The sequence below is a fragment of the Corvus hawaiiensis genome, chromosome 1 (assembly GCF_020740725.1).
Source record: "Corvus hawaiiensis isolate bCorHaw1 chromosome 1, bCorHaw1.pri.cur, whole genome shotgun sequence".
Lineage (NCBI taxonomy): Eukaryota > Metazoa > Chordata > Aves > Passeriformes > Corvidae > Corvus > Corvus hawaiiensis.
The window spans coordinates 386,888-413,775 of NC_063213.1; the positions used below are offsets into that span (position 1 = coordinate 386,888).

The window sequence follows — 26,888 nt, forward strand, 5'->3', positions numbered from 1 at the left end:
CCCCCTGGCACGTGGCCATGGGGAGGGAGCGATGGCACCCAGAGAGGGGGACACGACACTCATGGCGAGGACATGGCCCTTGGGGGACTTGGGAACACACATGACACACGGGTGGGGCACAGCACGGGGGGGAACATGGCACTGGGGGGGATATATGGCACTGGAGGGCATGCATGGCACCCCGAGGGAGGACAGCTGGCACCCGGGGGGGACACAGCACTGAAGGGGACATGGCACCCACGGGGGACATGAAACTGGGGGGACGCACATGGCGCCGGGGGAACAAACACATGGCACTGGGGTGGACATGGCACCCTGGGGACGCAGCGATGGCACCCAGAGGGAGGACACAGCACCCATGGGGGACACACAGCACTCGGGAGGCCGCCGTGGTGGCAGGGTCCCCCATCCCGGCCACAGGACACTGTGCCCCTTCCCGCCTTTGCACTGGGCAGTTGGGCGCTCCAGGGGGTTCCCGGACCCCCCCCCAGCCCCCCAGCCATGGGGCGGATGTCCGGCGGGACCCCCCCCTCCATTTCCCGCCGCTTCCACCCAGTTCCGGCCATTGATGTGCTGGGCGCTCCCGGGGACCCCCGGGTGAGCACCCCTGGGGGGGGACTATGCAGGGGGGAGTGCACCCCTCGACCGTCCCCGGGGGGCACCCTGGGAAGCCGCGTGGGTTGGGGGGGGTTCACCCCAGCTGTCGGCGGGGAGGGTCCTACGGTAACCCCGGAGTGGGGCGGGGGTCGCGGTGGGGGGGGGAAGCCGGGGCGGGGGTGCTGTTGGGGTGCGGGGGGGTGTCGGGGGGGTGCGGGGTCCCCCCGGTGCGGGTGGGTGGGTCCCTCCGGAGGTTCGGGAGGGGGCTCAGCCCGCAGCTCACGCAGCGACGGGAAACCGCGCCCGGTGCCGGCTCGGCGGTTCCTTCCTGCGGGGGGAGAACGGGGCGGGGGGAACCGGGAGGCGCGCGGCGGGACCGAGGCACGGCGTGGGGGGCAGAGCCGGGCGGGGGTGCCGCAGGGACCCCCGGGGGACACGGAGTGGGGTTCGATCACCCCGTCTCGGGGGTTCCCGGGTTGCCGCCCCAGCCCCGGGGTGTTCCCTGCCCCCGCCCCCACGCGCCGTGGGGCGGGGCCGGCCTGTCCGTCACGACAGAGCGCCCACCCGATTGGCTGCCCTGCCCGGGGGGGCGGGGCTCGGCCGCGGGACAGGCGGGGGCTGCTGAGGGTCAGGGCTCGACCCCCCCCGCCCTCTCAGACCCCCCAACGCCACAGCCCCCCACCCACATCCCCCCGCCTCCCAGCCCCCCCAAATCCACTGCCTCCCCTTCCCCACGGCCTCCTCCAGCCCCACAGCCCCCCCGCCCCACAGCCCCCCCGCCCCACGGCCGTCCCGTACCCCACAGTCCCCCCCGCCCGGCTCGGCTGAGCTCCGGTTGGTCTGGTCTGTCCATTCACGTCTGGTCGATCTGGTCAGTCAGATCAATCCATTTATGTCCGGTCAGTCCATTTGGGTCCGGTCGGGCCCAGTCGATCCATTCAGGTCCAGTCACTCCCGTTTGGGTCCGTTCGGGTTCATCGGGGCCATTTCAAAGCCCGTCGCAGCCGGTCTGTCCAGTCGGTCTGGTCGGGACTGGTCAGAGCTGGTCGGGTCCGGTTGGTCAAGTCAGTCCGGTCAGACCAGTTGGTTCGGTCCGTCTATTCGGGGCCGTTCGGGTCCGGTTGGTCCATTCGGGTCCGGTCACTCCGGTCGGTCCCTGCGGTCGGGCCCCGCGGCGGGGCCGGGTCGGGGCCGGCGCCGTTTTCAGCACCTGGGACAGAGACCGGGAGCATCCAGAGCAGCGTCGGGATCGGGACTGAGACTGGGACTGGAGTGGAACTGCGCTGAGCTGGGACTGGGACCTGGGCCTGGACTCGGCTCTGACCAGGGCTGACACCAGGACTGGAAGAGACGTGGGACTGGATTGGGCTGAAGTGGGACTGGGATCGAGACCAGAACCATGGTTGGGACTGGGATTGGTCTGGACTCGAACAGCACTGAGACCCTGACTGGTCTTGGACTGATCTTTGATTGCGACTAGGACCAGGACTGGGCTAAATATGGACTGGGAATGGATTGGATTGGATTGGACTCTGAAGGAACTGAACTGGTCTTGAAGTGGACTAGGACTGGAGTTTGAACTGGAACTGGGACTGGAACTGGGATTTGGACTGGATGGGGACTGGCACTGGAGCCAAACTGGACTGGGACTGGACTGGAAAAGGGACTGGGATTAGGATTTAACTGGGACTGTGACTAGACTGGGATTGGGACTGGGGCCACAACCAGACTGGATGGGGTCTAGATGAGGTCTGGGCTGAGATTGGGACTGGACAGGACTGGGAGTGGGACAGGGACTAGAACTAGGACATAGACTAAAATTAGGATTGGGTAGAGATTAGGATTAGACTGGGATCAGGCCTAGGACAAGGGCTGGTCTGGGAGTGGTACTGGGGCTGATACTGGAACTAGACTGGGAAGGGGATTAGGCTGGGCCGGGATGGCAGGACTGGGGCTGGGAGGCTCCCACCAGGACCCAGCTGGGGCTGTGCCTGGAAGCTTTGCTGCTGCGCCACTGGCCCCATGTTCTCATGTCCAAGTCTCCCACTGTCCCTGTATCTCAGTGTCCTGGTGTGCCAGTGTCCCCATATCCCAATGCCCCAGTGTCATGGTGTCCCACCGTGCTTTATTCTGGTGTCTCGGTGTCTTCGTGTCCCCATGTCCTCGTGTCCCAGTGTCTCGGTGTCCTGGTAACCCAGTGTTCCCATGTCCCCACGTCCTCAAGTCCAGGTGTCCTCATGTCCCAGTGTCCCCATGTTCCTGCGTTCCCATGTCCTCGTGTCCCCATGTCCTCATGTCCCCGTGTCCCTGTGTCCCACCTGTCCGGGAGCGTGGCCTCGCTGCAAAGGGGGGCTGGGACCGGCGTGTCCCCCCGGGTGTCGGGGGGCGGCGGCCCGGAGTGTTGGGGGGGTCCCGGGGAAGGGGGCGTGGCCCGGAGGGTGGTGGGCGTTGTTGGGGGCGGGGCCGCGGCGGGGCGGAGCCAGCGGGCCCCGTGGGCGCCCCCGGGCGGGGCGGGGCGGGGGTCCCCGGGCCCCCCCGCGGCCATTGGCTGCGGCCGCGCTGGCCCCGCCCCGGGCCCGGCTGTCAACACGCAGCGCCCGCCGGGCCGGGCCGAGCCCACGGACCCGCCCGAACCGAGCCCAGCCCGCCCGCCCGAGCCGGGCCGCGCCGCGCCCGCCTGAGCCCAGCCGAAGGGGGCGGGGCCGAGCCGAGCCCAGCCGAACCCAGCCCAGCCGAACCGCGCCGAACCCAGCCGAGCCCGCCCGAGCTAAGCCGAACCCGGCTGGGCCGAGCCGACCCAGCCGAACCGGGCCGAACCCCTCCGAACCGAGCCGAACGGGCAGAGCCCATCCGAGCCCAGCTCAAGCCCGGCCGTTCCGAACGGAGCCGAATCGTTCCGAGCTGTTCCGAGCGGCGCCGAGCGCGCGGGGCGGGGGCTCGGTCCCCCCCGGCCGCTCCGTGACTAAATAAGGCCGATGGCGCGGCGCGCACCGGGCGGGTAGAGCGGGGGGGCTCGGCTCCGCCGGCCCCCTCCCCTGGCCCCCCCTCCGGCCCCGCAGCACCGCACCGGGGCGGGCGGGGTCCGGGCCGGCGGCCCCGGGCGGGGGAGGCCCCCCCGCTGCCCCGGGCCCCCCCGGAGCGGCGCCGTCCTTGGCTCAAGGGCAGCGGGACCCCCCGCGGCGCGGGGCCCCCCCCGGCCCCCGGCCCCCCCGCCCCGGCCGGCGCTGCCCATGGGCCCGGCACGATGCCGGTGCGGCGGGGGCACGTCGCCCCCCAGAACACCTTCCTGGACACCATCATCCGCAAGTTCGAGGGGCAGAGTGAGTGGGGGGCGCCGGGGACGGGGCGGCCGGGGGACGCCGGGGGGACCAGGGCCGGGACTTAGGGGGTCCGACGGGGATCCCCGCGGAGGGGAGCGCCCGGGGAGGGGATTGGGAGACACCGGGGGGCACCAGGTGTGGAAGGGAGTGAGGGGACGGTGGCCCTGGGTGGGTTTGAGGTGATAGGGACAAGCTCAGCTGGGGAGGGGCACTGCCTGCCCCAACTCCCGGCATTCCCCAGCAGCCCCCAGCATCCCCAGCCCCGGGTGAGTTTGGGGTGACAGGGACAAGCCCAGCTGGGAGGGACAGTGCTCACCCTGGCATCCAGGAGTCCCCAGCTCGAGGTGATTTGGGGTGATGGGGACAATCCTGGTTGGCGGAGGATTACTGCCACCCTGGCCTCCAGCAGCCCCTGGCTCTGGGGTGCCAGAACTGGGGCTTCCCCACAGTCCCCGAGGTGTGGAGCCCCCACCACCAGCTCAGGCTGCTGCAGGACTGGAGGTCCCAGCTGGCCCATGCCCCCTCCCCAGCAGCTGGTACAGGGAGACCTGGCAGAATGGGGGCTCTGGGGGACTGAAGATTCTGGGGGTTCCCAGCATGTCTTTGGGGTCAGGCCCTGAGCATCTCCCAGACTGGGGACAGGGAAGTGATGGGGGGGGAATGCTGCCCATGGGTCAGGCTGGGGGGTGTCACCCTGCCGGGGGACAGGCTGTGGTTGGGGGGTCTGGCCTGGCTAAGCCCCTGCCCTCAGGGTGTGGGGGTCCCAGGGTCCCCATCGTAGTGATGTCCCTAAGGGGTCTCTGCAGTTGTGGGGATCCCCATGGTGATGAGTCTCTGCACTGCTTGGGGTCCCAGAGTCCCTGCAGTTGTGGGGTCCCTGTGAGGTTTCTGTAGTAGTTGGGTCCCTGCAGTGACAAGGTCCCTGCTGTTGTGGGGTCTCTGTGATGATGAGGTCCCTGCAGTGCTGGGAGTCCCTGGGTCCCTGTGGTTATGGGGTCCCTGTGATGGTGGGATCCCAACAGTTCTGGGGTCCCCATGGTGGTGATGCCACCAGCTTCGGGGGTCCCTGGGGAGCGAGCGGGATGACTCATGAAGTGTTTGTACCCGGGAAACCCAGAGCCATGGATGGATGGATGGATGGAGAGGACCCTCCCTGTGGGCTGCTGGGCCAGGGGTGCTCTGGCCTGACCCACCCATCCCCTCTCCCACCAGGCCGCAAGTTCATCATCGGGAACGCGCGTGTGGAGAACTGCGCCGTGATCTACTGCAACGAGGGGTTCTGCCGGCTCTGCGGGTACTCGCGGGCTGAGGTGATGCAGCAGCCCAGCACCTGCGACTTCCTGCACGGGCCCCGCACCCAGCGCCGCGCGGCCGCCCAGATCGCCCAGGCCCTGCTGGGCGCCGAGGAGCGCAAGGTGGAGATCTGCTTCTACCGCAAGGACGGTACGGACCCCGCAGCGGGGACAGGGAACAGACAGGACGGGAGGGTTGCACTGAGGACAGCAGGTGTGGAAGCACAGGATGGAGTTCTGCTTCTACCACAAGGGTGGTAGTGACCCCCCTGCGGGGACTGTGCTGGGGACAGGGGGACAGCAGGCACGGGGGCAGACCTGGGTGGCACGAGTTGTTGGCACAGGTGGGAACCCAAGGGACACCAACACCCCCGGGGGTTGGCAGTACTCTCCAGTACCGGGGTGGCTATCAGCAGGGTGGGAACCTGGCACTGATGGCTCCAGAGGGGCACCAGCACCCTGCAACACTGCAGCCCTTCCCGGTGCCGTGACGGCCACCAGGTGGGGTCCCAGGAAGCCACGTGTTGTGGGTGCAGGGTTGTGGGGTGCAGTGATCCCCCGCAGAGGGTGATGGGGGGTGCGGGGGGACTGTGTCACCTGCAGCAAGGACAAGGGAGAAGGGGGCTGAGCCGGCATTGGGCATCACAGTGCCACCATCCCTGTGGGGGGTGTGTGGAGTAAGCAGGCAGGGGACATCCCGGGGGTCCCTGTGCCAGGACGTGGGAGCTGTGCCCCACAGAGCCCAGGCCAGGGCTGGCTCCCTGCGTTGGTAGTGCTGGTGCTTCCCCTCACCGTGGCCTCGTGCCAGTGCCAGGTGTCCTGGCTGTCACCACAGCTGTCCCAGCTCTGGGCACGCAGCCCTGGTTCCGGTGCTGGAGTAAACAAAGCTGCCTGTGTGGCCACAGTGCCATGCAGAGCCACTGTGGCCCCAGGGGCTCTGGGGGAGTGGGCTGGGGCCAGAGGCACCACTCCTGGCCCTGGGACCCTCATCCTGCAGCTGTGGCTCTGCCTGGCCCACCTGGCGCTCCATGGTGCCCTTTGGACCATGCGAAGCCAGGGGCTGCGGGGTGCAGGTGGCTCCTGGTGCTCCCGGTGTCGCTGCCATTCCACGGCTGCCCTCGGGATCGTGTTGGGGTGCTGACCCCCACCCTGTAGCCCCCCCCACCCCGAGCCCCTGGTGTGTCCCAGTCCCCAGCGCTGTGTCCTGATCCCTGGAGCCGTGGTGGAGCCGTGGAGCCGCCACGTCGCTGCCGCTGCTGCAACCATTTGTCTTTGTGACGTGTTGTTTATGGTGCCGGGGACGCAGGGAGGTCATGGTGCCCGTGGGGCACCTGTGTCCCCGTGGGGACACCCGGGGGGTGCCCTCAGGGACCCCAGGCTGGATGGGGGACAGGGAGGGGGCACAGACGCCCCAGTTGCTGCTGTGGCCTTTGAGGTCCCCCTGTGCGTGGCCCCCGGTGTTGGTGCAGGGCGGAAGCGGCCAAGGGCCCGGAGGAGCCGGATCGGGGCCCTGTCACTGAGGCACCTGTGGGGTGTGGGGGTGCCCCCTGTCCCTGAGGGGTGTCCCCAGCCTGGCTGCAAGTCTGGGGGTGCAGTGTGGGGTGCTCGGTGCAGGGGTGCGGGTCCCAGGGCAGTGGGTGCGGTGCGGGGAGGGGGCGCAGGGGGGTCCCCCCGCTTTGGGGGTCCCCCTGCTTTGGGGGTCCCCCCGCTTTGGGGGTCCCGGTGCCGCCCCCTGGCGGTCACGGGGAGCGGTGCGGGTGCTGGGGGTGCAGTGTGGGGGTGCGGGGGGGATTTGGGGCACAGCTCTGGAGGGGGGAGGCGCACTTAAGGTGCGAGGGCACGGGGGGCGGGTCCCGTTGCAGTGCGGGGCGCACCTCTGCCACTGGGGTCCCCCCATCGCTCCCACCCCGGGGGTCCCTCCATTGCTTCTGGGGGACCCGCGCGGTCCCCCCATCGCCTCCGCCCCGGGACCGGCCCCCACTAAGCAGCTGGACCGGGGGGGCCGGAGCTCCTGGGCTTAGGGGCCTCAAGATTCCCGCGGGGGTGGATGAAGCCGGCAGCGGCAGTGGCCACATGGCGGTGGCTGTAATCCAGTCGCGCCCGTGGCTCGGCGAGGACCCCGCGGTGGCCCGGAGCCAACCCGTGCCACGCCGTGCTGGCCCCCAGCCCGCGGCCCCACGTGCGCCAGGGAATCCCCCCGCCGCGGGCACGGGAACAGGGACAGTGCCAGCTGGCACCCGCCGTGCCAGGCTGCCGGGCCCGGCGCCAGCGGGGGGACACCGTGAGGGGGGGATTCGGTGCTTTGGCGTCCCCCCCAAGGTCCCCTTAGCGTGAGGGGCGTCGGGGGGGAGCAGGATGCTCCCCCATCCCCCAGAGGTTGCCCCGGGCTGCTCTGACCACCCCCAAACCTTCCCCCCTCCCCCCAGCTGTGGCACCGGATTAACGCCACAGCTGTTAACGAGTTCTGAGCGGCTTAACCCGGCCCGGCACCCCCAGAGCCCCCCGCGGCCCCCCCGGCCCTGCTGCCCACACACAGACCTGCCTGCGACATTTGTGGGGAGGAAGGGGATGTCCCACTCTTCCGTGCCTCAGTTTCCCCCTGAGGTGCAGCTGCAGTGGGGCTGTGTCTGGTGGAGTCAGTGCTGGGGGGCAGACGAGGGTGATTCCCAGAGTGGGGGGCAGAAGGGGCAGTTCAGCAGGAATGCGGGGACAGGAGGGGGTGCTCCCCAGGAGGGGTTCCCCAGCAGGGACAGGGGCAGTGTCTCCCAGGATGTTTGGGGCCAGGCAGGGGGGCCCTCCCGGGTGGGGGTGCCATCCCCCCATGTCACTGACCCCCTCCCCGCAGGCAGCTCCTTCCCGTGCCTGGTGGACGTGGTGCCGGTGAAGAACGAGGATGGCGCCGTCATCATGTTCATCCTCAACTTCGAGGCCGTGAGGGAGCCTGAGCCTGGGGAGGCCCCGACCCCCAGCACCAACCACTGGGTCACCCCGGCCCCCTGGGGCCCTGCAGGTATGGGGGGACAGGGACACCGGGACACCCCCTCCTCCTGGGTTCCTGCAGGGGGGATGGGCTCAGTGCCACCATGCCTGGTGTCAGCCCATGTCCTGCTGACCCCGTGTCCCAGGTGTTGCTGTAGGGCATATGGGGAGAGTGGGCAGCACCATGGCGGGGGCCAGACCCTGCCCCTGACCCAGCCCTGACTCCCAGGGTGCAGCTGATCCCTGTGGCTGAAGCAGCACCATGGTGGCGATTTGGAGCTGGATCCTGACCCTGAGCTCAAGCCCAGCCCTGATCCCAGTCCTGTCCTTCTCCCCAGGACGCAGCCGGTCCCTGCGGCTGAAGCTGCTGGCGCTCACGGGCAGCCGCCAATCGCTGCCCCCGGAGCCGCCGGACGTGGTGGTGGTGGACCCAGGGGTCGTGGACCCACTGGCCATGGACCCGGGCCTGCCTGGCAGTGACTCAGGCCCTGAGGATGCCTCATCCTCGCTGGAGCCTGGTGTTGGGGACCGTCCCGAGGATGAGGCGGCGCTGATGGGGGACCCTGAGCCACCGGTGACACAGTCGTCCCCGCGAGCCGAGCGCCTGGCACTGGCCTTCGCCAACCACAGCCTGGCCAGGAGCCGGTCCCGGGAGCACCGGTCCCGGGAGAGCCTCCGCAGCCTACGCCGGGCATCGTCTGTCGATGACATCGAGGCCATGAAGGGCGACGGGGACAAACGCTGCCACAGCCGCCACGCCAGCGCCAGCGCCGGCCTGCACCGCGGCTCCAGCACCGGTACGGCCATGGCGGCGCGGGGGACAGTCATCAGTGCTGGGGACATTGTGGCAGTCACAGCCAGAGACCCTGGTGACCCCCATCCCACCTCCCCAGAGCAGCACCCGGGGCTGGCAGGGGCTGGCGACCCCCCCATCACCACCAGGACCCTCATAGCCCATCCTGCAGCCCCCTGTTCCCTCCAGTCCCCTCAGCCACCCTGAGCCACAGTGTGGAATCACCCTGGGAATCACTTCGGGAATCACCTTGTTGGCCCCAGAGCTCCTTAAGTGCATTAAGATGAGGGACAATAACTATAATGCTATTAACAGTAACTGAGAGCAGCTCTGTGGGGCCGAGGGGGCCTGTGGCACACGGTTGGGGTCTGCCCCTGCCCTGGGCCTCCCCATTCCCTTTACCTGTTGTGGGACCCCAAATGTGGGAGCTGTGGGATCACTGCAGAGACCATGGGACCCCTGCCCCAGGAGCCTTGGGAAGCTGTGGGACCTGCCCTGGGGCTGCAGGGCCTGTGTGGCCCGGTGCCAGCCCCCCGGTGACAGTGTGTCCCCGCAGGCGCAGTGGCCGCTGTGCGCAGCGCGCTGCTCAACTCCACGTCGGACTCGGACCTGGCACGGTTCCGGGCCATCGGCCGCATCCCCCAGATCACCCTCAACTTCATGGACCTGCAGCCGGGGGGGCTCCTGGCCCCGCCCCCGGCCCCCCACCCCATCATTGCCCCCACCAAACTGCGCGACCGCACCCACAACGTCACCGAGAAGGTCACACAGGTGGGACCCTGCCCGGGGGAAGGGGGGACATGGGGACAGGTCGCACAGGTGAGACCCTGAGGGAAGTTGGGTGGTGCTGAGCTGACTGGGTGATGCTGGAGGTGACGGGGGATGCCAGAGGTGGCCAAGTGGTGACAAAGGTTACCAGGAATGCCATAGTGGCCAGGTGCTCCTGGAGGTGGCATGTGGTGCAGAGATGGCTGCGTTGTACCGAGGTGTCCGGACAATTTCAGAGGCAGACGGGCAGTGATGATGTGGCCAGGCTGTGACAGGATGGCCAAGCAGTGACAAAGTGCCTGAGCAGTGACAAGATGTCCAGGCAGCGCTGGAGGGGATGTACAGTGCTGGAGGCGTTCGGGCGGTGCCAAAGTGTCCGGATGGTGCCAAAGTGACCGGGTGGTGATGGAGGTGGCCGGGCGGTGCCAACGTGCTGCTGGAGGTAGCCAGGCAGTGCCAAGGTGGCTTGGTGGTGCTGGGGGCATTGCTAGAGCCCAGGGGATGCTCCAGTGAGAGCTCGAGTGTACTGGGAGGTGCCGGAGCGCACTGGGAGGCACTGGGAGGAGGTGCAGGGGGCACCATTGGATCCCCTTGGCAGGCCGGAGGGGCCGAGGTGGCGGGGCCGGGGCCATTGTACCTGCCCGTGGCACCGGCTCCCTCGGGGAGACTGGCCGAGGGGTCGTGACCGCGGTGTTCTGGTGCGCTGGGTGCCGTGGCTGGGGGCAGTCGGGTCCGGGACAGTCCCCTGGGGGCTCCCAGCGGGGCGCAGGAGGCAGACACCCCCCCGGTGCCGCGGCACCCCTCACCCTCGCCCCGGTGCCGTGCCTGCCGGGTGCCGGGTGCTGGCGGCGGCCGCTAATCCGCGGCCCGTTGTGTAACCGCCATCTGCCGCGGGAGCAGGAGGCGCCGCTTAATTACACCCTGGTTGTCCCCCCGCTAATGAGCCGGGGGGTCGGCGGCTCCGGGCATCCCCGGAGGGCTGTGCGGGATGGGGGATCCGCTGCCTGCCCCGCCCCGCGGTGTCCCCAAGCCTCCCGCGCAGCCCCGGGGCTGTCCCCGGGGCTGTCCCCGGCAGCTGGCGGGGGACGGAGCAGCCCCGGCGCATCTGCCCGACCCCCTCGGGGTCCTCCCGGCCCCGCACCTGCCCGCACACGTGAGGGGGCCCCGTGGGGGACTCCCGCTCCGACCTGGAACTCCAGGCCCTGCTGCCGGGGCTCCGGGCGCTCCCCGCGCTGGTGCTGGAGCAGCCGCGGCGCCCTCGGTGGGGAGAGGGGACCCTCTGTGGACTGGAGGGACCCTTCTATGGGGTGGCACCCCTTCACTCCGCGTCCCCGACTCCCCAGCTCCTCATGGAGCCTCTTGATTGCCTCGGCCTTGATTAACTGGGCCTCCAGGGTGACGCTGCACTCTCTCTTGCCCCCGCCGTCGCCACGGGGGTCATGAGGTGGCACGGGGGAACACGGCTGCGGTCACCGGGCGGGCTCTGCCCCCCGGCACTGACGAGGGCGTCTCGGGGTGCCGCGGCTGTGCAGTCGGGCAGAACTGGGGACGCGGGCACAGGGGACACAGGAACTGGGGGCGTGGGGGTGTCCCCGGCTCGGGCACGGAGACTCCCACGTGTCGGTGGCACTGGGAGACAGGGTGTCCCTGCAGCGGCACCGTGATTCACCCGCGGGGCCGGAGCCAAGCGCCCGTCAAGGTCACCGCGCCCTGGGTGACAGTGACAGGGCCTGGGGTGGCCGTGGCATCCCCACGGCTCATGGGACCCCCGGGGCCCCCTGGCCTGCCGTGGCGGGGATCCCTGGGTGGGGCAGGGTAGGGCTGGGGGACCCCAGACCCACCCAGGGTGTGTGGGGACCCGGCGGTGTCACCAGACGGGGGTGTCACTGGGGCATCACTGGCTGTTGGTGGCGGGTTGGGGACACTAGGGACCCCCCCACTGCCGGGACGAGTCCCGCTGGCACCGGCTGGGTGGGCTTGGGCACTGCCCCCCAGGTCCCCCCTCGCTGGGGCTGGGGGTGCCCGGGGGGGCCGGGAGGACGCAGCCGTGGGGCACTGCCAGGCCTGGGCAGTGGCCAGGGACATGGGAACACCGGGAGCCGTGAATCAGCCGGGGCTGCCAGGGCCAGCTCACCGCTACCGTCACCGTCCCTGTCCCCGTCACTGTCCTTGTCCCCACCATCACTGTCCCCATCCCGCTGCTGACAGGGCTGTGCGAGTGACGTCTTGGGGATCCCTTGTGGGGCGTGGGGGGCTGCAGGTGCCAGCTGGCAGCGGGGAAGGGGGTGGCGGCCGAGCAGGCAGGGGAGACACCGGTTCCGCGGACCCCCGTGCCCCACCTCGTCCCGGTGTCCCCGCGGGGCTGTTCCCGGGCGCTCCCGGTCCCTCCTCCGGGGAGTGGCGACGGCTGGAGCCGGGGGGAGCCCGGCGGGAGCGAGCGGCGGGGGGGGCTCGGGGGGTCCCGCCCCGCTCCATCTGCCGCGCGCGGGGCCGGGGGGCGGCGCGGGGACCCCCGGAGCGCGGCCATGGCCCCGGCTCGGCGCGACAGCGGCGACCGCCCCGACGGGGAGCGGCGGGACCGGGTCCGCCGGGCCGTCCGGGTGTCCAGCCTGGTGGCACAGGAGGTACGGGGGGGTCGGGGGTGCATCCTGGCGGTACAGGAGGGTACGGGGAGGCTCAGGGGGGCCGGGGGTCCCCACCGAGAGGGAAAAGGCGACCCACGATTTGTAGCGTCGCACATGGGCTCGGGGTCCCGGTAGCGTCCCCACACCGGCAGGGGGGACACGGAGCGGGGGGGCACCGGGAGTCGCGGCGGGCGGCTCTGGGGGTAACCGGGGGGATCTGGGGGCTCTTGGGAGAGTCCCCCCCGTTAGGGGAACGGGGTCCCATGGTCCTTTCACCAGGCGCGGGCACAGCGTCCCGGGGGTGTCCCCATGCCGGGATGCAGGGGATGGAGCGGTGGAGACAGCGGTGGTCGCGGCAGGCGGCTCTGAGGGGCACCGGGGGGATCTGAGGGTCCCCCCGCGGGGGAAGCGGGGTCCCGCGGTCGTCCCACAGCACGCGGGCACAGGGGCCGGGGGTGTTCCCGTGCCGGGATGGAGTGGGAGGGAGGGGGGCACCGGGGATCGTGGCCGGGCTCTCTGGATGGGTTTGGTCGTCTCGGGTTTTTCGGGGGGGGTCTCCCCCCACGGCGGGAACAGGGACCCGCAATTTATCCTGCCACGCGTGGGTGTGAGGTCCCGGGGGTGTCCCCACGCCGAGATGGGACACAATGAGCAGGGGGATGGCACTGGGGGTCGCAGCAGGCGGCTCTGAAGGGCTGCAGGAGGGCTGGGGGGCCCGAGGAGGCCTGGAGTGTCCCCCCCGCTTGGGGAAGCGGGTCCCGCGGCTCATCCCGCCGTGAGTGGGTGTGGGGTACCGGGAGTGCCCCCACGCTTGGAGTTGGGGGGGGGGGGGGCACTGGTGGCTATGGTGGGCGACTCTGGGGGTCCAGGGGGATCTGGGGTCCCCCACTGCCCCCCGGGGGTTGGGGCGCATAACCCCCTCATGGGCCCCCACTGCCCCCCCGGTTCCAGGGCCAGGCCCAGTGCTGTGTCCAGCTGTGCCGTGGTGGCTGTGGTGTGGCGAGAGGTGACGGCTCGTGGCTGGCGTGGTCTCTACTTTGTCCCAAGTGGTCGCCAGTGTGTCCCAGGTGGTCCTCGTAGCCGTTCCCTTGCCAGTGGCCCGTGGCTTTGGGGTGGGTGTGGGTCAGTGCCAGCGTCACTGGTTAGGGGTCGGAGCTGGGGCGGGCGCACCGCCCCCCAGGGACGTCACCCCATCCCATAGGGACGTCACCCTGTCACGGGGCTTGTCCCCCACCCTGCCACGGGTGCCACTGGCAGCGGGTGCCACTGTCGCTGCCCGCCCAGGGTGGCCCTGCGTCCCCTGTGCCCATGTCGGGGGGTCCCGAGGGTGCTGCGACGCCGCAGCTCAGCGCCGTGAGTACCCCCAATGCCACCCTGGGGGGACAGTAGTGTGGGGTGAGGGGAAGCAGGGGGGGTTCCCCAGCATCGGGATGTCTGTCCTATTGGGGTGTCTTCTGTGTCGGGGTGTCCCCACAGTGGTCAGGTGTCACCTGGCTGATAGCCAGTGCCGCCCTGGTGGTGACCGCATTGGGTGACACCTGCAAGGTGACAGGGGTGTCATGAGGTGTCAGTGTCCGTCTGGCTGGGGGTGTCCCCGGGGGTCCAAGCCCCCCAGGGCCAGTGACAAGGTGGGTGTCAGTGTTCAGGTTTGTGACCTCTGGGGGTCTTAGACCCTGATGGGCATTGGGTGGGTGCCGGGGCCTGTGCTGGGGTGCGTGTGGGGTACCCGGGCAGGTATCGGGTACCCAGGAAGGTGTGGGCTACCTGCCAGGGCAAGTGTTGGGTGCCCACGGGGGCTTTGGGGATCCATGGCTGTTAGGTACTTGCCAATGTCGGTGTTGGGTGCTGGGCACGTGCTGGGACCGGATTTGGGGGTCTGTGGCTATGGGGCACCTGCTGGGCAGGTGTTGGGGGTCTGTGGCTGTGGGGCACCTGCTGGGCAGGTGTTGGGGGTCTGTCAGGTACCTGCCAGAGCAAGGGTGGGGGTCTCTGCCAGCTGCCGGGGGGGGCACTGCAGCGGTGCTGGGCGGTCCTGCCACGGGGAGCAGGGACTGGGGAGTGACAGAGTGGGTGTCAGTGCGCCGGGGGTGTTGAGGGGAGCGTCCGGGGGCAGGGGGGTGGATCAGGGTGTCGGGGGGCTGTCGGGGCCCCGGGGGGGTCTGGGCCTCCCCCTGCCCCGGCCCGGGGTATTTGGGATGCGCCGTGGGCGCAGGTGTCTGGGTCGCGGCAGGTGCGGCACCGGGTGTCCCGGGGGGGCGGGGGGTGTCGGTGTCACCGCAGGTGTCGGGGACGCGTCACCAGGGCGGGACGTGTCGCCGCGTGTTGCCGAACGTGTCACTGGCACCGCCGCCATCTGTGTCACCGTGACTGACGGGTGTCAGGGCGGGGGGCGGGCACCCAGCCCGGGGGGTTCGGGATGTCGCCGCATATCGGCCCCCTCCGGACATATGCGCCAGGGGTGGGGGTCCCACAAGTGTGTGGGGCGATGTCTCCAACCCCTCCTCATGGCACCCCCGAGCCCTGCTGGCACAGGGGGCCTGGGGGGCGCGGGTAGGGGCTGGGGACTGTCCCCATGGCTGGGGAACATCCTGGGCTGGGGGCTGCCCCGCCACTTGGGGGCCTGGAGGCCCCACGGCTGGGCGTCACGGGGGACTCTGTGTGTCCCCACTGTGTGTGCGGGGGGCTGGCACAGAGAGGGGGATGCCAGGACTGTCCTCCGCCCCGGGCTGAGCCCTCCCGGGGAATGGCATGGGCTGCGCTGGGGGTGTTGACCAGGTGGTGGGGCGGGGGTGCATTTTGGGGGGACTGACAGGCGTATCTGTGGGGCTGATGCGTTGGGGGTGTCTTTTGGGGGGCTGTGACTGAGTGGGGGTCCTGGTCACTCTCCTCTGACATCCATCCCTTCCCAGCTGCCTGCAGGGCCGGGGGGGTCCCCAGTTAGGAGTCAGGCGGGGGAGGGCGAGTTCAGGTGGGGTGTGGGGCCACCCCCAGCCCGTGGGGGCCGCACGGTTCGGGGAGGGTGCCGGTGGTGCCCGGGGGGGGGCCCGGGGTCTCTCCCTGCAGACGGCGGGACCCCCTCTTCCCCCAGGGCCGGCCCGGGGCCCCCCGCCCCCCACGCCGCAGGCCGGGATTTGTCCCACTTTGCCGTGGCAGCTGCGATAAATTTAGCGGCAGGAGCGGCTGGTGGCTGGAGCCGCCCCCCAGCCCCCCCTCCGCCCCCGCTCACACCGGAGCCGCCCGGCACAGCCGCAGCCAAAGGGGCCTCGGCGACTCTGGGATTGGGGTCCCCCTCCAGGACCCCCCCGGGGACACCCCTGCTCTCTGCTGGCACCGGGGGGGCTCTGCGCCGTGGTACCTGTCACCCCCCCGTGTCCCCGTGGCACCCATCACACCCCCAGAGGGACACGCTTGGGACACGTGGGGAGCATTGCGGTGCGGCCCCCCAGGAAGGGGGTGGGAACTGGGCCCCCCTGCACACAGGCCACGTGTGGCCTCGTCCCTCCGTCACATGGTGCATGGGGACACGGGTGGCAACGGGAATCCCCCGCGTGGGGGTGGCGGCTGTGACGCAGGAGCCGCTGTGTGTCCCAGCGCTGTCATCGCGTGTCACCGCATGTCCCAGCGCTGTCACCATGTGCCCCGGTGCCGTCACTGCGTGTCCCCGGCGCTGTGTCCCTGTGTGTCCCAGCACCATCACCGCGTGTCCCCGTGCCGTCACTGCGTGTCCCCGGCGCTGTGTGTGTGCCTCTGTCGCCGCGTGTCACCCACCGCGTGTCCCAGTGCCATCCCCTTGTGCCCAGCACTGTCGCCGTGTGTCCCCAGCACTACATATCCCATCACCACATGGCTATTCCCGCTGCCCCACGAGGCCACCGAGGCTGGTGGCTCCGCGGCCCTGTGTCCTGGGAGGGGCTGTGGCAGTGGGGGACATGTTTTGGGAGCCGCATCCCAGCCTGTGGGCACCGCACGGGTGGGGGGACACTCCCGGCGTGTCCCTGGCGTGTCCCTGCGTGTGCGTGGACCCTGACACCCTGCTCATTGCCGGCGCTGTCCCCCCCCACACCTGGGGCAGGCGCTGGTGCCATTGGGGTGCCCGGGTGCCTCAGGGTGCCCTCAGGGTGTCCAGGGGATGCCGGGGGATTGTGACATGTCCCACCTCGTGCCCTGTCGCCCGTGGGCACCCGCAGTGTCCCCGTGGTGTCGCCGACCCCTCCGGTGTGTCACCGCGTGTCACCGTGTGCCGAGAGGCTGGGGGGCGATGGGGGGCCCGGGGGGCAGCTCTGGCCATGACCGTGGCAGCAGCAGCGGAGCAGCCTGGGAAAAATTTCCGCCCCAATAATTCCTGTCGGCTCTGGCGGAGCGTGGCTGGCGCGCGCCGCGCCGGGGGTCCCCGCTGCCACCGAGGGTCCCCGCTGCTGCTCCCGGGGCACACGATGGCCACGGGGCCGGGGTGGGGGTGTCCCTGGTGCCCACGGGCCGGCGGGGGCTGACCCCTGCTGCCCCCGCCGAGGATGCTGCCCGCGCTCCTGCAGCTGCTCCAGGAGTTCCCGGGCGGCTCCCCTGCGGCCCCCCGGCCCGGGCCCCCCCCCGGCCCCTGCCCCATGCCCGGGGTCCCTCTCTGCGGCACCTGCCTGGGGCTCCGCCGCGACGGCACCGGGCACGGACAGGACGAGAAGGTACCGGGATCGCCTCTACCCGCGCCCCCCGGGGGGAGGCGGCACGGGGGGGCGGGGGTTGCTGCATGGAGGGCACTGTGCCCATCCGTGGCCTGGCGGTGGCTGTGGGGGGCTCGGGCTGTGTCCTTGGCACTTGTTTGGGGGGTTACATAAAGCTCTGGCTCGGCATGACTGGGGACCCCACCCAGTGGTGCTCTCGGGGTTGGGGGCTGATGGGGTGAGGGGTGATGGTGCCCATCCCCTCCCTGTGCTGCAGCAGCCCCACGATGGGCACGGAGGGGCGATGGGACCCCCAGGGAGTGCAGGGGGACAGTGACCCCCCATAGGGCAGACGGGAGGCTGTGGCCGCTGGAGGGGGGGGCTGTGGGTCAGCCCCTGTTGCCTCTCACCCTTGCCATGGGGCTGTGCATGATGATGGACCCTGTGGACCACCCCCAGGCACCCCCGAGGATGGATAAGACCCCCCCAAAGATCCCTGAGTTGTGCCTCCAGGATGTCCAGGTGTTCTGCAGGGGGACTGGGACGAGTGGAGGGGTCTGTGCTCCCCAGGTGGAAGTGCCAGGGGAGGCCGTGCCCCCTGATGGGGATGCTGGGGATGGCCACAGCTGGGGGGCCAGAGCTGGGGCACAGGGCAGCATCATGTCCCTGAGTGTTTGGGGTGGGAACTGCCCTGGTGGTATTCGTGGGGCAGGAGGGGGTTGTGGGGCAGCTCTGTGGTGTGTGTGGGGGGGCTTTGTCCCCCATGCCCTCCAGCTGTCCCCCTGGTCACACATGGTGGTGTCCCTGCACCCCCCATCGCCTGTGCTGGGCTCCCTCTGCACCCCCAGAGCCACAGAACCATTGATTTTGGGAAGGACCTTTAAGACCATCAGATCCAGTGTTGACCCCACACCCCTGACCCAGGTCCCCACCTCTCCACAGGCTGGGGGTCCGAGCTCCCCCTGTGGCCCCCCCAGACCCCTCCTGGACCATGCTGGGGTCCCACCTCACCCCAGAGAGTCACAGAACTGTTGAGGTTGTAAAGGACCTCTAAAACCATTGGGTCCAGCACTGATCCACCGTGGCCAAAGCCACCAACCCACATCCCCAGACACCACATTGGCTGGGGTCTGGGGTCTGAGGGGCTAAATCCGGTGGGGTGTTGGGGTGCAGGACTGACCCCCCGTGTCTCCCCTGCCCCAGGTGCTGTCCCTGGGTGCCGATGTGCTCCCCGAGTACAAGCTGCAGGCGCCACGCATCCACCGCTGGACCATCCTGCACTACAGCCCCTTCAAGGCCGTGTGGGACTGGCTGATCCTGCTGCTGGTCATCTACACGGCCATCTTCACTCCCTACTCAGCCGCCTTCCTGCTCAGTGACTCCGAGGAGGCCCAGCGCCACCACTGCGGGTACTCCTGCAGCCCCCTCAACGTCGTGGACCTCATTGTGGACATCATGTTCATCATCGACATCCTCATTAACTTCCGCACCACCTACGTCAACTCCAACGAGGAGGTGGTGAGCCACCCCGCCAAGATCGCCATCCACTACTTCAAGGGCTGGTTCCTCATCGACATGGTGGCCGCCATCCCCTTCGACCTGCTCATCTTCGGCTCTGGCTCCGAGGAGGTGAGCAGGGGACACAGGATGAGATGGCGCCAGCCAGGCTGTGCCCTGGCTGGGCAGTGCTGTTTTGGTGCTGGGGGTTGTGTTTGGGGGTCCCACCTGTGCCCCCAGTGCTGGGGTGGGTGTTGGTGTGGTGGGTGCTGTTCCCTGGGTGCTGGGAACCCCCAGGCCAGGACACCACCAGTGCCCCTGGTGACCCCCCTGCACCTCCATCCCAGACCACCTCTGGGTGGGGGGACTGGAGGCGCCTGGGGCTGATATGAGGAGAGGGGACAGGGGCTCATGGCACCCTCTGCCCTTCCAGGGGTCTGTGGGAATTCTCTGCCACCGCTGTCCTGGTGACCCCGCTTTCCTCCCTCCCCAGACACCTTTGCCCTGGGGGGCACCTGGGGCAGGGACAGACTCACAGAATGGAGGTGCCTGGCTTGGGGCAGGGGCCCTCCACCCTTTCGGGGTTCTGAGGGTGTCTCTTCACTGTCAACCCCCCCGTTTTTCCCATCCCCCAGACAGTGATGCTGGTGGGGCTGCTGATGTTGGGAGAGAGGATGGGACCCCCGCCTCGCCCTTCCATGGGTCCCCGTGGCATCTCTACTCGCCCGTAACCCTTTCCCTGCCGTTCCTGCAGACCACGACGCTCATCGGGCTGCTGAAGACGGCGCGGCTGCTGCGGCTAGTGCGGGTGGCGCGGAAGCTGGACCGGTACTCGGAGTACGGCGCGGCCGTGCTCTTCCTGCTCATGTGCACCTTCGCGCTCATCGCCCACTGGCTGGCCTGCATCTGGTACGCCATTGGCAACGTGGAGGGGCAGCGCACGGGCTGGCTGCACGCGCTGGGACAGCAGATCGGGAAGCCCCTCAACAGCAGTGACCCCCGCCGCGGGCCCTCCATCAAGGACAAGTACGTCACTGCCCTCTACTTCACCTTCAGCAGCCTCACCAGCGTCGGTTTCGGCAACGTGTCCCCCAACACCAACTCCGAGAAGATCTTCTCCATCTGCGTCATGTTGATCGGATGTGAGTGCCCGTGGGGTGTGAGAGCGCTGTGCGGGTGTGCAGACCTGTGTGAGTGTGTATCCACACCTGTGTGTGTGTGTGAGCACCTGTGTGTGCACCCAGGTGTGCGTGAGACCCTGGGGGGCTTCGGCAGCGCGTCCCCCAACACCAGCTCCGAGAGGGTCTTCTCCATCTGCGTCATGTTGGTCGGATGTGAGTGCCCGTGGGGTGTGGGAGCGCCTGCGTGTATGCAAACCTGCGTGTGCACATCTACACCCGTGTGTGTGACACCTGTATCTGTACCCCGCACACGGGGGGCGTGTAGGAGCATCCCCAGGCTCAGTTTTGGGGCCGGCCCTGTTTGACACCTTCCCCGATGCTCTGGGGATCGGGGGCAGCTCGCAGCCTGTGCTCAGGTGACACGGATGGGTGGGATGTGGCTCTGCTGGGGGACAGGAGGCTCTGCAGAGGGGTCCGGATCCATGGGCTGGGGACACCTGGGTGAGGGTCAACAAGGTGAAGGACCGAGTCCTGCCTGTGGGTCACACCAGCCCATAGAGCGCTCCAGGCTGGGGCAGAGGGGCTGGAAACATGGGAAAGGCCCTGGGGGTGCTGTGCCAGTGGCTGGACACGAGCCCAGCTGTGCCCAGGTGGGCAAGAGGCCGATGGCCCCTGGGCTGTGCCAGCCCCAGTGTGGGCAGAGCCCCAGGGCAGGGACTGTCCCCTGTGCTGGCCCTGCTGAGGGACCCCCTGGAATCCTGGGGGCAGCTCTGGGCCCCTCCTGACAGGAGAAACCTTGAGGGCTGGAGTGTGTCCAGGGCAGGGAATGGAGCTGGGAAGGGGCTGGAGCCCCAGGAGTGGCTGAGGGAGCTGGGAAAGGGGCTCAGCCTGGAGCAAAGGAGGCTCAGGGGGGACCTTGTGGCTCTGCACAAGTCCCTGACAGGAGGGGGCAGCCGGGGGGGTCGGGCTCTGCTCGCAGGGAACAGGGACAGGAGGAGAGGGAACAGCCTCAGGCTGGGCCAGGGCAGGGTCAGGTTGGATATTGGGAACATTCCTTCCCCAGAAGGGCTGTCTGGCCCTGGCACAGCTGCCCAGGGCAGGGGTGGAGTCCCCATTGCTGGAGGGATTTAACAGCCCTGTGGATGTGGCACTTGGGGACATGGGGCAGTGGTGGCCTTGGCAGCTCTGGGGGACGGGTGGGCTTAGGGGTCTGAGAATTCGCTTGATGACAGGGATCCTGATGACTCTTGGCACCTCTGTGACAATGACCCCCTTTCATGACAATGGGGAACTCCATGACAATGGAAAACCTCCCAGTTATGGGGATCCGGTGACAGTGGGGACCCTGGTGGTGATGGGGACTGCTGTGACAAGGGGCACCCCAGTGATGATGGGGACACTCCCATGATGATGGGAGCCCCTGTGCTGATGGGGACCCCCATGACAAAGGGCACTCTGTGGTGATGGACACCCCCTGTGATGGTGGGGACACCCTGTGACAATAGGGACATCCTGTGACAGTGGGCACCCTGTGACAGGGGGGACCCTATGATGGTGGGGACTCCTGTGATGATGGGGACCCCGTGTGGCAATGGGGACCCCATGACAGTGGGCACCCTCCATGATGATGGGTACCCCAGACTACAACCCTGGCAGCAGTGGGAGGTTTGTGGGGGTTTGGGGGTGCAGAGCCCCCCCGACGTGCCCCTCCAGCACTGATGTGCGGCAGCATCCTCGGGAACACCTCGGCCACCACCCGGCGCTTGTACTTGGGCACCTGGGGACACAGGGGACCCTGCACCCCCGGCCCGGGGGCTGGCAGTAGGGGCTTGGGGGGGGCCTGGGGGTTCAGAGCCCCCCTGACCCTGCCCCCCCAGCGCTGATGTACGCCAGCATCTTCGGGAACGTGTCGGCCATCATCCAGCGGCTGTACTCCGGCACGGCGCGGTACCACACGCAGATGCTGCGGGTGCGCGAGTTCATCCGCTTCCACCAGATCCCCAACCCGCTGCGCCAGCGCCTCGAGGAGTACTTCCAGCACGCCTGGTCCTACACCAACGGCATCGACATGAACGCGGTGAGCCCCCCGGGGCCCCCAAAACCTCCGTGGCACCCCTAAAACCCCCCACGGCCCTCTGCCCCCACTCCTCAGGGAGTGTTTCCAGCACGTCTGGTCCTACACCAACGGCGTTGATATGAACGTGGTGAGACCCCCCCGGGACCCCTAAAACCTGCCATGCCCCCGGGACCCCCCCAGACCCCTGTGCCCCCCTCTGACCCCCTGGTCCCCTCCAGGTGCTGAAGGGCTTCCCCGAGTGCCTGCAGGCCGACATCTGCCTGCACCTGAACCGCAGCCTGCTGCAGAACTGTGCCCCGTTCCGGGGGGCCACCAAGGGCTGCCTGCGGGCGCTGGCCATGAAGTTCAAGACCACCCACGCACCACCCGGGGACACACTGGTGCACGCGGGGGACGTGCTCACCGCGCTCTACTTCATCTCCCGCGGCTCCATCGAAATCCTGCGTGGCGACGTCGTCGTCGCCATCCTGGGTGAGCCCCCCAGAAGTGGCCCCGGGGTCCCACGGTGCCCCACGGGGCAGCCACTGCATTCAGGGGTCCTGCGGTGTCCTGGGGTCACCCAGTTCTGGGTGACACTCCATCTCCTGGAGACGCCCTGGCGCTCCTCGAGTGACACCGCACCTGCCTCCCAAGGGATCCCCCCCATGCTAGGACACCCCAGTGCTGGGGGAGTCACATACTGACCCCCTACCTCCTGGGGACCCCCCAGTGCCCCAGGGGGTGACCCCCTTTCTGCTGGGGTCTCCCCAGCTCTTGGTGCCCCCAGAGTGACACCCCACATCCTGGGGACCCCAGTGACCCCCGGGGGACCCCCCCAGTCCTGTGCACAGCCTGAGTGTCCCCCTGGTGACAGCCCGGCTCCCAGGGACACCAAGTGATTCCTGCATGTCCCGGAGCCCCTCCAGCTTTGGGGTCACCTTGAGTGCTCCCGGGGGATCCCCCAGCCCTGGTCACACCCCGAGTGCCCGGCTGTGACCCCTCCCTCCCTTCCGGGTATCCCCCCCAGTTCCCCCCAGGTCAGAATGACACCTTTGGGAGCTGCTGCACTGCAGGGGTGGCCGGGGCAGTGCAGGGCCCTGCTGAGCTCCCGAGCCCCCGGGGACCCCCCAGTGACCCCCCCACCCCGCAGGTAAGAACGACACGTTTGGGGAGCCGTTGCACCTGCACGCCAGGCCCGGGAAGTCGCGGGCGGACGTGCGGGCACTCACCTACTGCGACCTGCACAAGATCCTGCGCGAGGACCTGCTCGAGGTGCTGGACATGTACCCCGAGTTCTCCGACCGCTTCTGGGGCACCCTCGAGATCACCTTCAACCTGCGCGACGTGAGGGGGGGCCCGAGGGGGGAATGGGGGTGCGAATGGGAGGTCCTGAGCAGGCTGGGAGGTCCAAGTGATCTTAGAGGTCCTGAACAAATAAGGGGGTTCAGAGCAAGCTGGGGATGTCCTGACCAATTTGGGGGGTTCTGAGCTAAAAAAGGGGGGGGATGTCATGAGCAAACTGGGAGTCTTGAGGAAATTAGGGGAGTTCGGGGCAGGTTGAGGGGTTTCAAGCAGTCTTGAGGGATTCTGAGCAAGCCAGGAGGGGCCCTGAGAAGGGCTTGGGGTCCTGAGCAGGTTGGGGGATTCTGTGCAATTCTGGGTGGGGGGTCCTGAGCAAGGGAGGGGGCGCTGAGCAAGTTGTGAGGGGCTGAGAGATCTGGGGGGCTTCCTGGCAAAGCGGAGGGGTCCCGCAGCCCCCCAGCCGTGCCTCCGTGTCCCCGCAGACCAACATGATCCCCGGCTCCCCGGGCAGTGACGAGCTGGACGGAGGCTTCTCCCGGCTCCGGCGCCGCAAGCTGTCCTTCCGCCGGCGCCCCGAGAAAGGTGGGGGTCGGGGGGGCCGGGACCCCCGGGGGTGACCCCAGGGTCTCGGTGACCCAGCCCTGACCCCGGCCTGTCCCCGGCAGATGCCCCCAGTCCCGGGGAGTCCCGGGCGCTGCGGGGGGACGGCGGGGGGGGCCAGGCCCCCGGAGCCCCCCGAGGCCCGGCTGAGTGGGACCCCCCCAGCCCCTCCAGCTGCGGCTCCAGCGACGAGGAGGAGCCCCCCGCGCCCCCTCCGGGGGCCACCGCGCTGTCCCCGTTCCGCAGTGCCCCCCCGGCACCCCCCGAGCCCGAGGAACGCGAGGGCAGCAGCGATATGTGCAACCCCCTCTCAGGTGGGTCGGGGGCTCGGGGTTGGGGGGTCCCTCATTCCTTCCCTCCCCACTCAGGGTCCTGCAGACCCCCCCAAAACTGCAGCACTCCCTCAGTCCCGCAGCCCCCTGGACCCCCAACTCACTCCCTGCCCCTGCACCTCTGGACCCCTCCCAGGTGGCCTTCAGGAAGGGATGGGGGTCCCCCAGTCCTGCCCTCCTCACTCAGGGTTTTACAGCCCCCCCAAAAACCTTGAACCCCCCAGTCTCAGCCCTCCTCCAGCAACTGCCCCTGCACCCCCTCAGGTGGGGATAGGGGTCTCTGGTTGGGCAGGGGGGTCCCAAATCTCTTGTCTCTCTTTAAGGCTGTACAACCCCCCTCCAAAGCCCCAGCCCCCCCTCCCCACGCCTCCCCCAGACCCCTGGATCCCTCGACCTCCCCCCTCACTTCACCACACCCCCAACCCCTTCACTGCCCTCATTTTCCAGGCGCCTTCTCGGGGGTCTCCAACATCTTCAGTTTTTGGGGTGACACCCGGGGCCGCCAGTACCAGGAGCTCCCCCGTTGTTCCCACGGGGCCCCCCCAAATCCCCCCCCGACCCTGACCCGCCGCCAGCGCTCCGACCTGGAATCCCGCTTGGATCTGCTCCAAAAACAGCTCAACAGGTAAATCTGGGGGCTCAGGTGGGACCTGAGGGGGGCTTAGGCCAGTGGGACCCCAAGGGAGCCCCCCCATTGCCAAAGGGGTCTGGGGAACCCTGAGTGGGAAGAGAAGGAAGGGGAGATCCCCCACCCCAGGCTGAGCCCCCCGTCCCACCTGAGAGATGGGTGGGACAGGGGAGGTGCTGTGGGTCCTGGGGGGCTGGGGGAGGGGTGGGGCTGGGGGTGCCGGGGGTTTTGGGGGTCTGCAGAGCCCTGACTGGGGAGGGGAATGGGGACCCCTCACCCCAGCCTGAATCCTCCCCATCCCCACCGAGGTGGGTGCAGGGGCGGGTGCTGGGGGTCTGGGGGTGCCGGCAGAGGGGCGGGGATGGGGGTCCCGTTCTCATCATGTCCTGACCACGCTCCCGCACGGCGTTCCAGGCTGGAATCCCGGCTGAGCACGGACATCTCCTCCATCGTGCACCTGCTGCAGCGCCAGGTGCTGGTGCCTCCCGCCTACAGCACCGTGGCCTCCCCCCACCAGCCCCCGCCGGGGCCGCTGCCCTCCACCCTGCCCATCACCCCCATCCGGCCGCTGGCTGAGGTGAGGGACGCCGGGGGGGACACCTGGTCTGGGGGGCGTTCCACTGTGACACAGGCTCTGTGGGTTGGGGTCACCCCTGAGCCCCCCCAGGTTTGGGGTACGCCCCTCCCATGCCCCCCACTGCTGGTGGTGGGCTCAGGGCAGGGGTCGGGGAGACACGCTAAACCCCTGCTGCTGAGTGGGGGGCACCCTGAACCCCCCAGATTCGGGGTTCCCCCTTCCCATGCCTGTGGCCGTGTCCTCCAGCCCCTCCCTGCACGGGGGTCACCCACGGGGGTGCCGGTACTGGGTGGGGGGCACCCCGAGCCCCTGGTGCCGGGTGGAGGTCCCCCCCCGACACTGACCCCCCCTGTTCCGCAGGTCCCGCGCCCCCCGCGCGCCCCGGACCCCCCGGACGTGGTGCTGCTGCTGGAGCCGCCCCCCCCGCGGCGCCGCTCCCTGCCCGGGGCGCTGCCCCCGCCCGCGGGGACCCCCCCGGGGACCCCCCCGCTCCAGAGACACTGCTCCGACCCCGGCAGCTAATGGGAGCGCCGGGGCGCGGCGGGACCCCCGGAGCCACGGGACCCCCGACCCCGGAATGTGGGACCCCCGGAGCCCTCAGACCCCGGGAGATGGGACCCCCAAAGCCCAGGACATGGGACCCCTGACCCCGGAGCGTGGGACCCCAGCACCCGGCAGCCCTGGACGCCACGACCCGGGACCCCCGGAGTCACAGGATCCCTGACTCTGGAACACGGGACCCCTGGAGCCCTGGAAGTCCTGGAGCCCTGGGACCCCCAACCCCGGAATGGGGGACCCCCAGAGTCCTCGGACCCCTGCACCCTGGGACCCCTGGGACCCCCGGAGCCCAGCACGTGGGACCCCCGGAGCTGCAGGACCCCTGTCCCCAGCATGTGGGACCCCCAAGCCCAGGACGTGGGACATCCAGAGCCCTGGGATCCCCAACCCCAGAAGGTGGGGACATAGAACTCCCCGACCACGGGACCTGGGGTCCCCAGAGCCCTCAGCCCCGGGCCCCGGCCTGCTGGGGGCTCCACTGCCCCACACGGACACTGCCCTTGGTGCCGGCGGCCAGCGGGGGGGCTTGGGGCCCCTGGGACCCCCCGTTACCCCGCCTTATCCTGGGGCCCCCTGCCCTGGACTGTCAGACTGTGCTGCTCTTCCTCCTCCTCCTCCTCCTCGTCCCCGACCCCGGGGCGGCGGGGGGGTGCCCAGGTGTGTGTGTGCACAGGTGTGCACGGGTGTGTCCCGGGTCCTGTCCCCAGGACGTCGCGTGTGTGTAGGGGGGGTCCCGCTGCGCTGGGACACGCGTGTTGCCCCCCCCATCTGTGTGTGTGTCCCCGCCGTGTCCCCGCCGTGTCCCCCCCCCCAGGAGCCCCCCCCCCGTTCGCGTGTGAGCCGCGGTGGGGCCTGGCGGGTCCGTGTGTGCCCCGCTCCGTGTCCCCATCCCCGTCCCGGCTGAGAGTCGGGAGCCTCTGTGTGCCCCTTCCCGTCCGGCTGGGCTGTGTGTCCCCCCGAGCCCCGGCCGCTCCCCCCGCACAGCCGGGTGTCACAGGGCGGTGTCACCCGACGCACAGGGAGGGGGACGCGGGGGTCGAGGGGCTGCCACTCCCCGGCCGCCCCGTAGCGTGTGCCGTGTTTGTCCCATGTCACCCCTGCATGTCACCCCTGCGTAGGTGCCCCCAATAAACCAGACGGAGACTCCCGGCTCTGTGTGTCACCACCTGGGAGGTGGGGGGAGGCACAG

The 26,888-nt window shown here is 69.5% G+C and overlaps 1 protein-coding gene across 2 annotated transcripts; it reads left to right on the forward strand.

Moving 5' to 3' along the window:
• The first annotated feature begins 3,787 nt into the window (after window positions 1-3,787).
• Window positions 3,788-26,850, forward strand: KCNH2 (potassium voltage-gated channel subfamily H member 2). 2 transcript variants are annotated; one of them, XM_048295495.1, is made up of 15 exons: window positions 3,788-3,917; window positions 5,130-5,360; window positions 8,055-8,219; window positions 8,527-8,985; window positions 9,538-9,752; window positions 18,232-18,657; window positions 19,280-19,667; window positions 21,524-21,723; window positions 21,942-22,194; window positions 22,853-23,046; window positions 23,487-23,586; window positions 23,670-23,918; window positions 24,384-24,561; window positions 24,979-25,141; window positions 25,502-26,850. In XM_048295495.1, exons 1-15 carry the CDS (start codon window positions 3,842-3,844, stop codon window positions 25,661-25,663), a joined length of 3,459 nt encoding a protein of 1,152 aa, XP_048151452.1. In that variant the 5' UTR covers window positions 3,788-3,841; the 3' UTR covers window positions 25,664-26,850. The 2 variants fall into 2 exon arrangements, with proteins under 2 accessions (XP_048151452.1, XP_048151522.1); XM_048295565.1 differs by lacking the exon at window positions 3,788-3,917 and having other exon boundaries at window positions 5,280-5,360; window positions 8,059-8,219.
• Window positions 26,851-26,888: the final 38 nt, after the last annotated feature.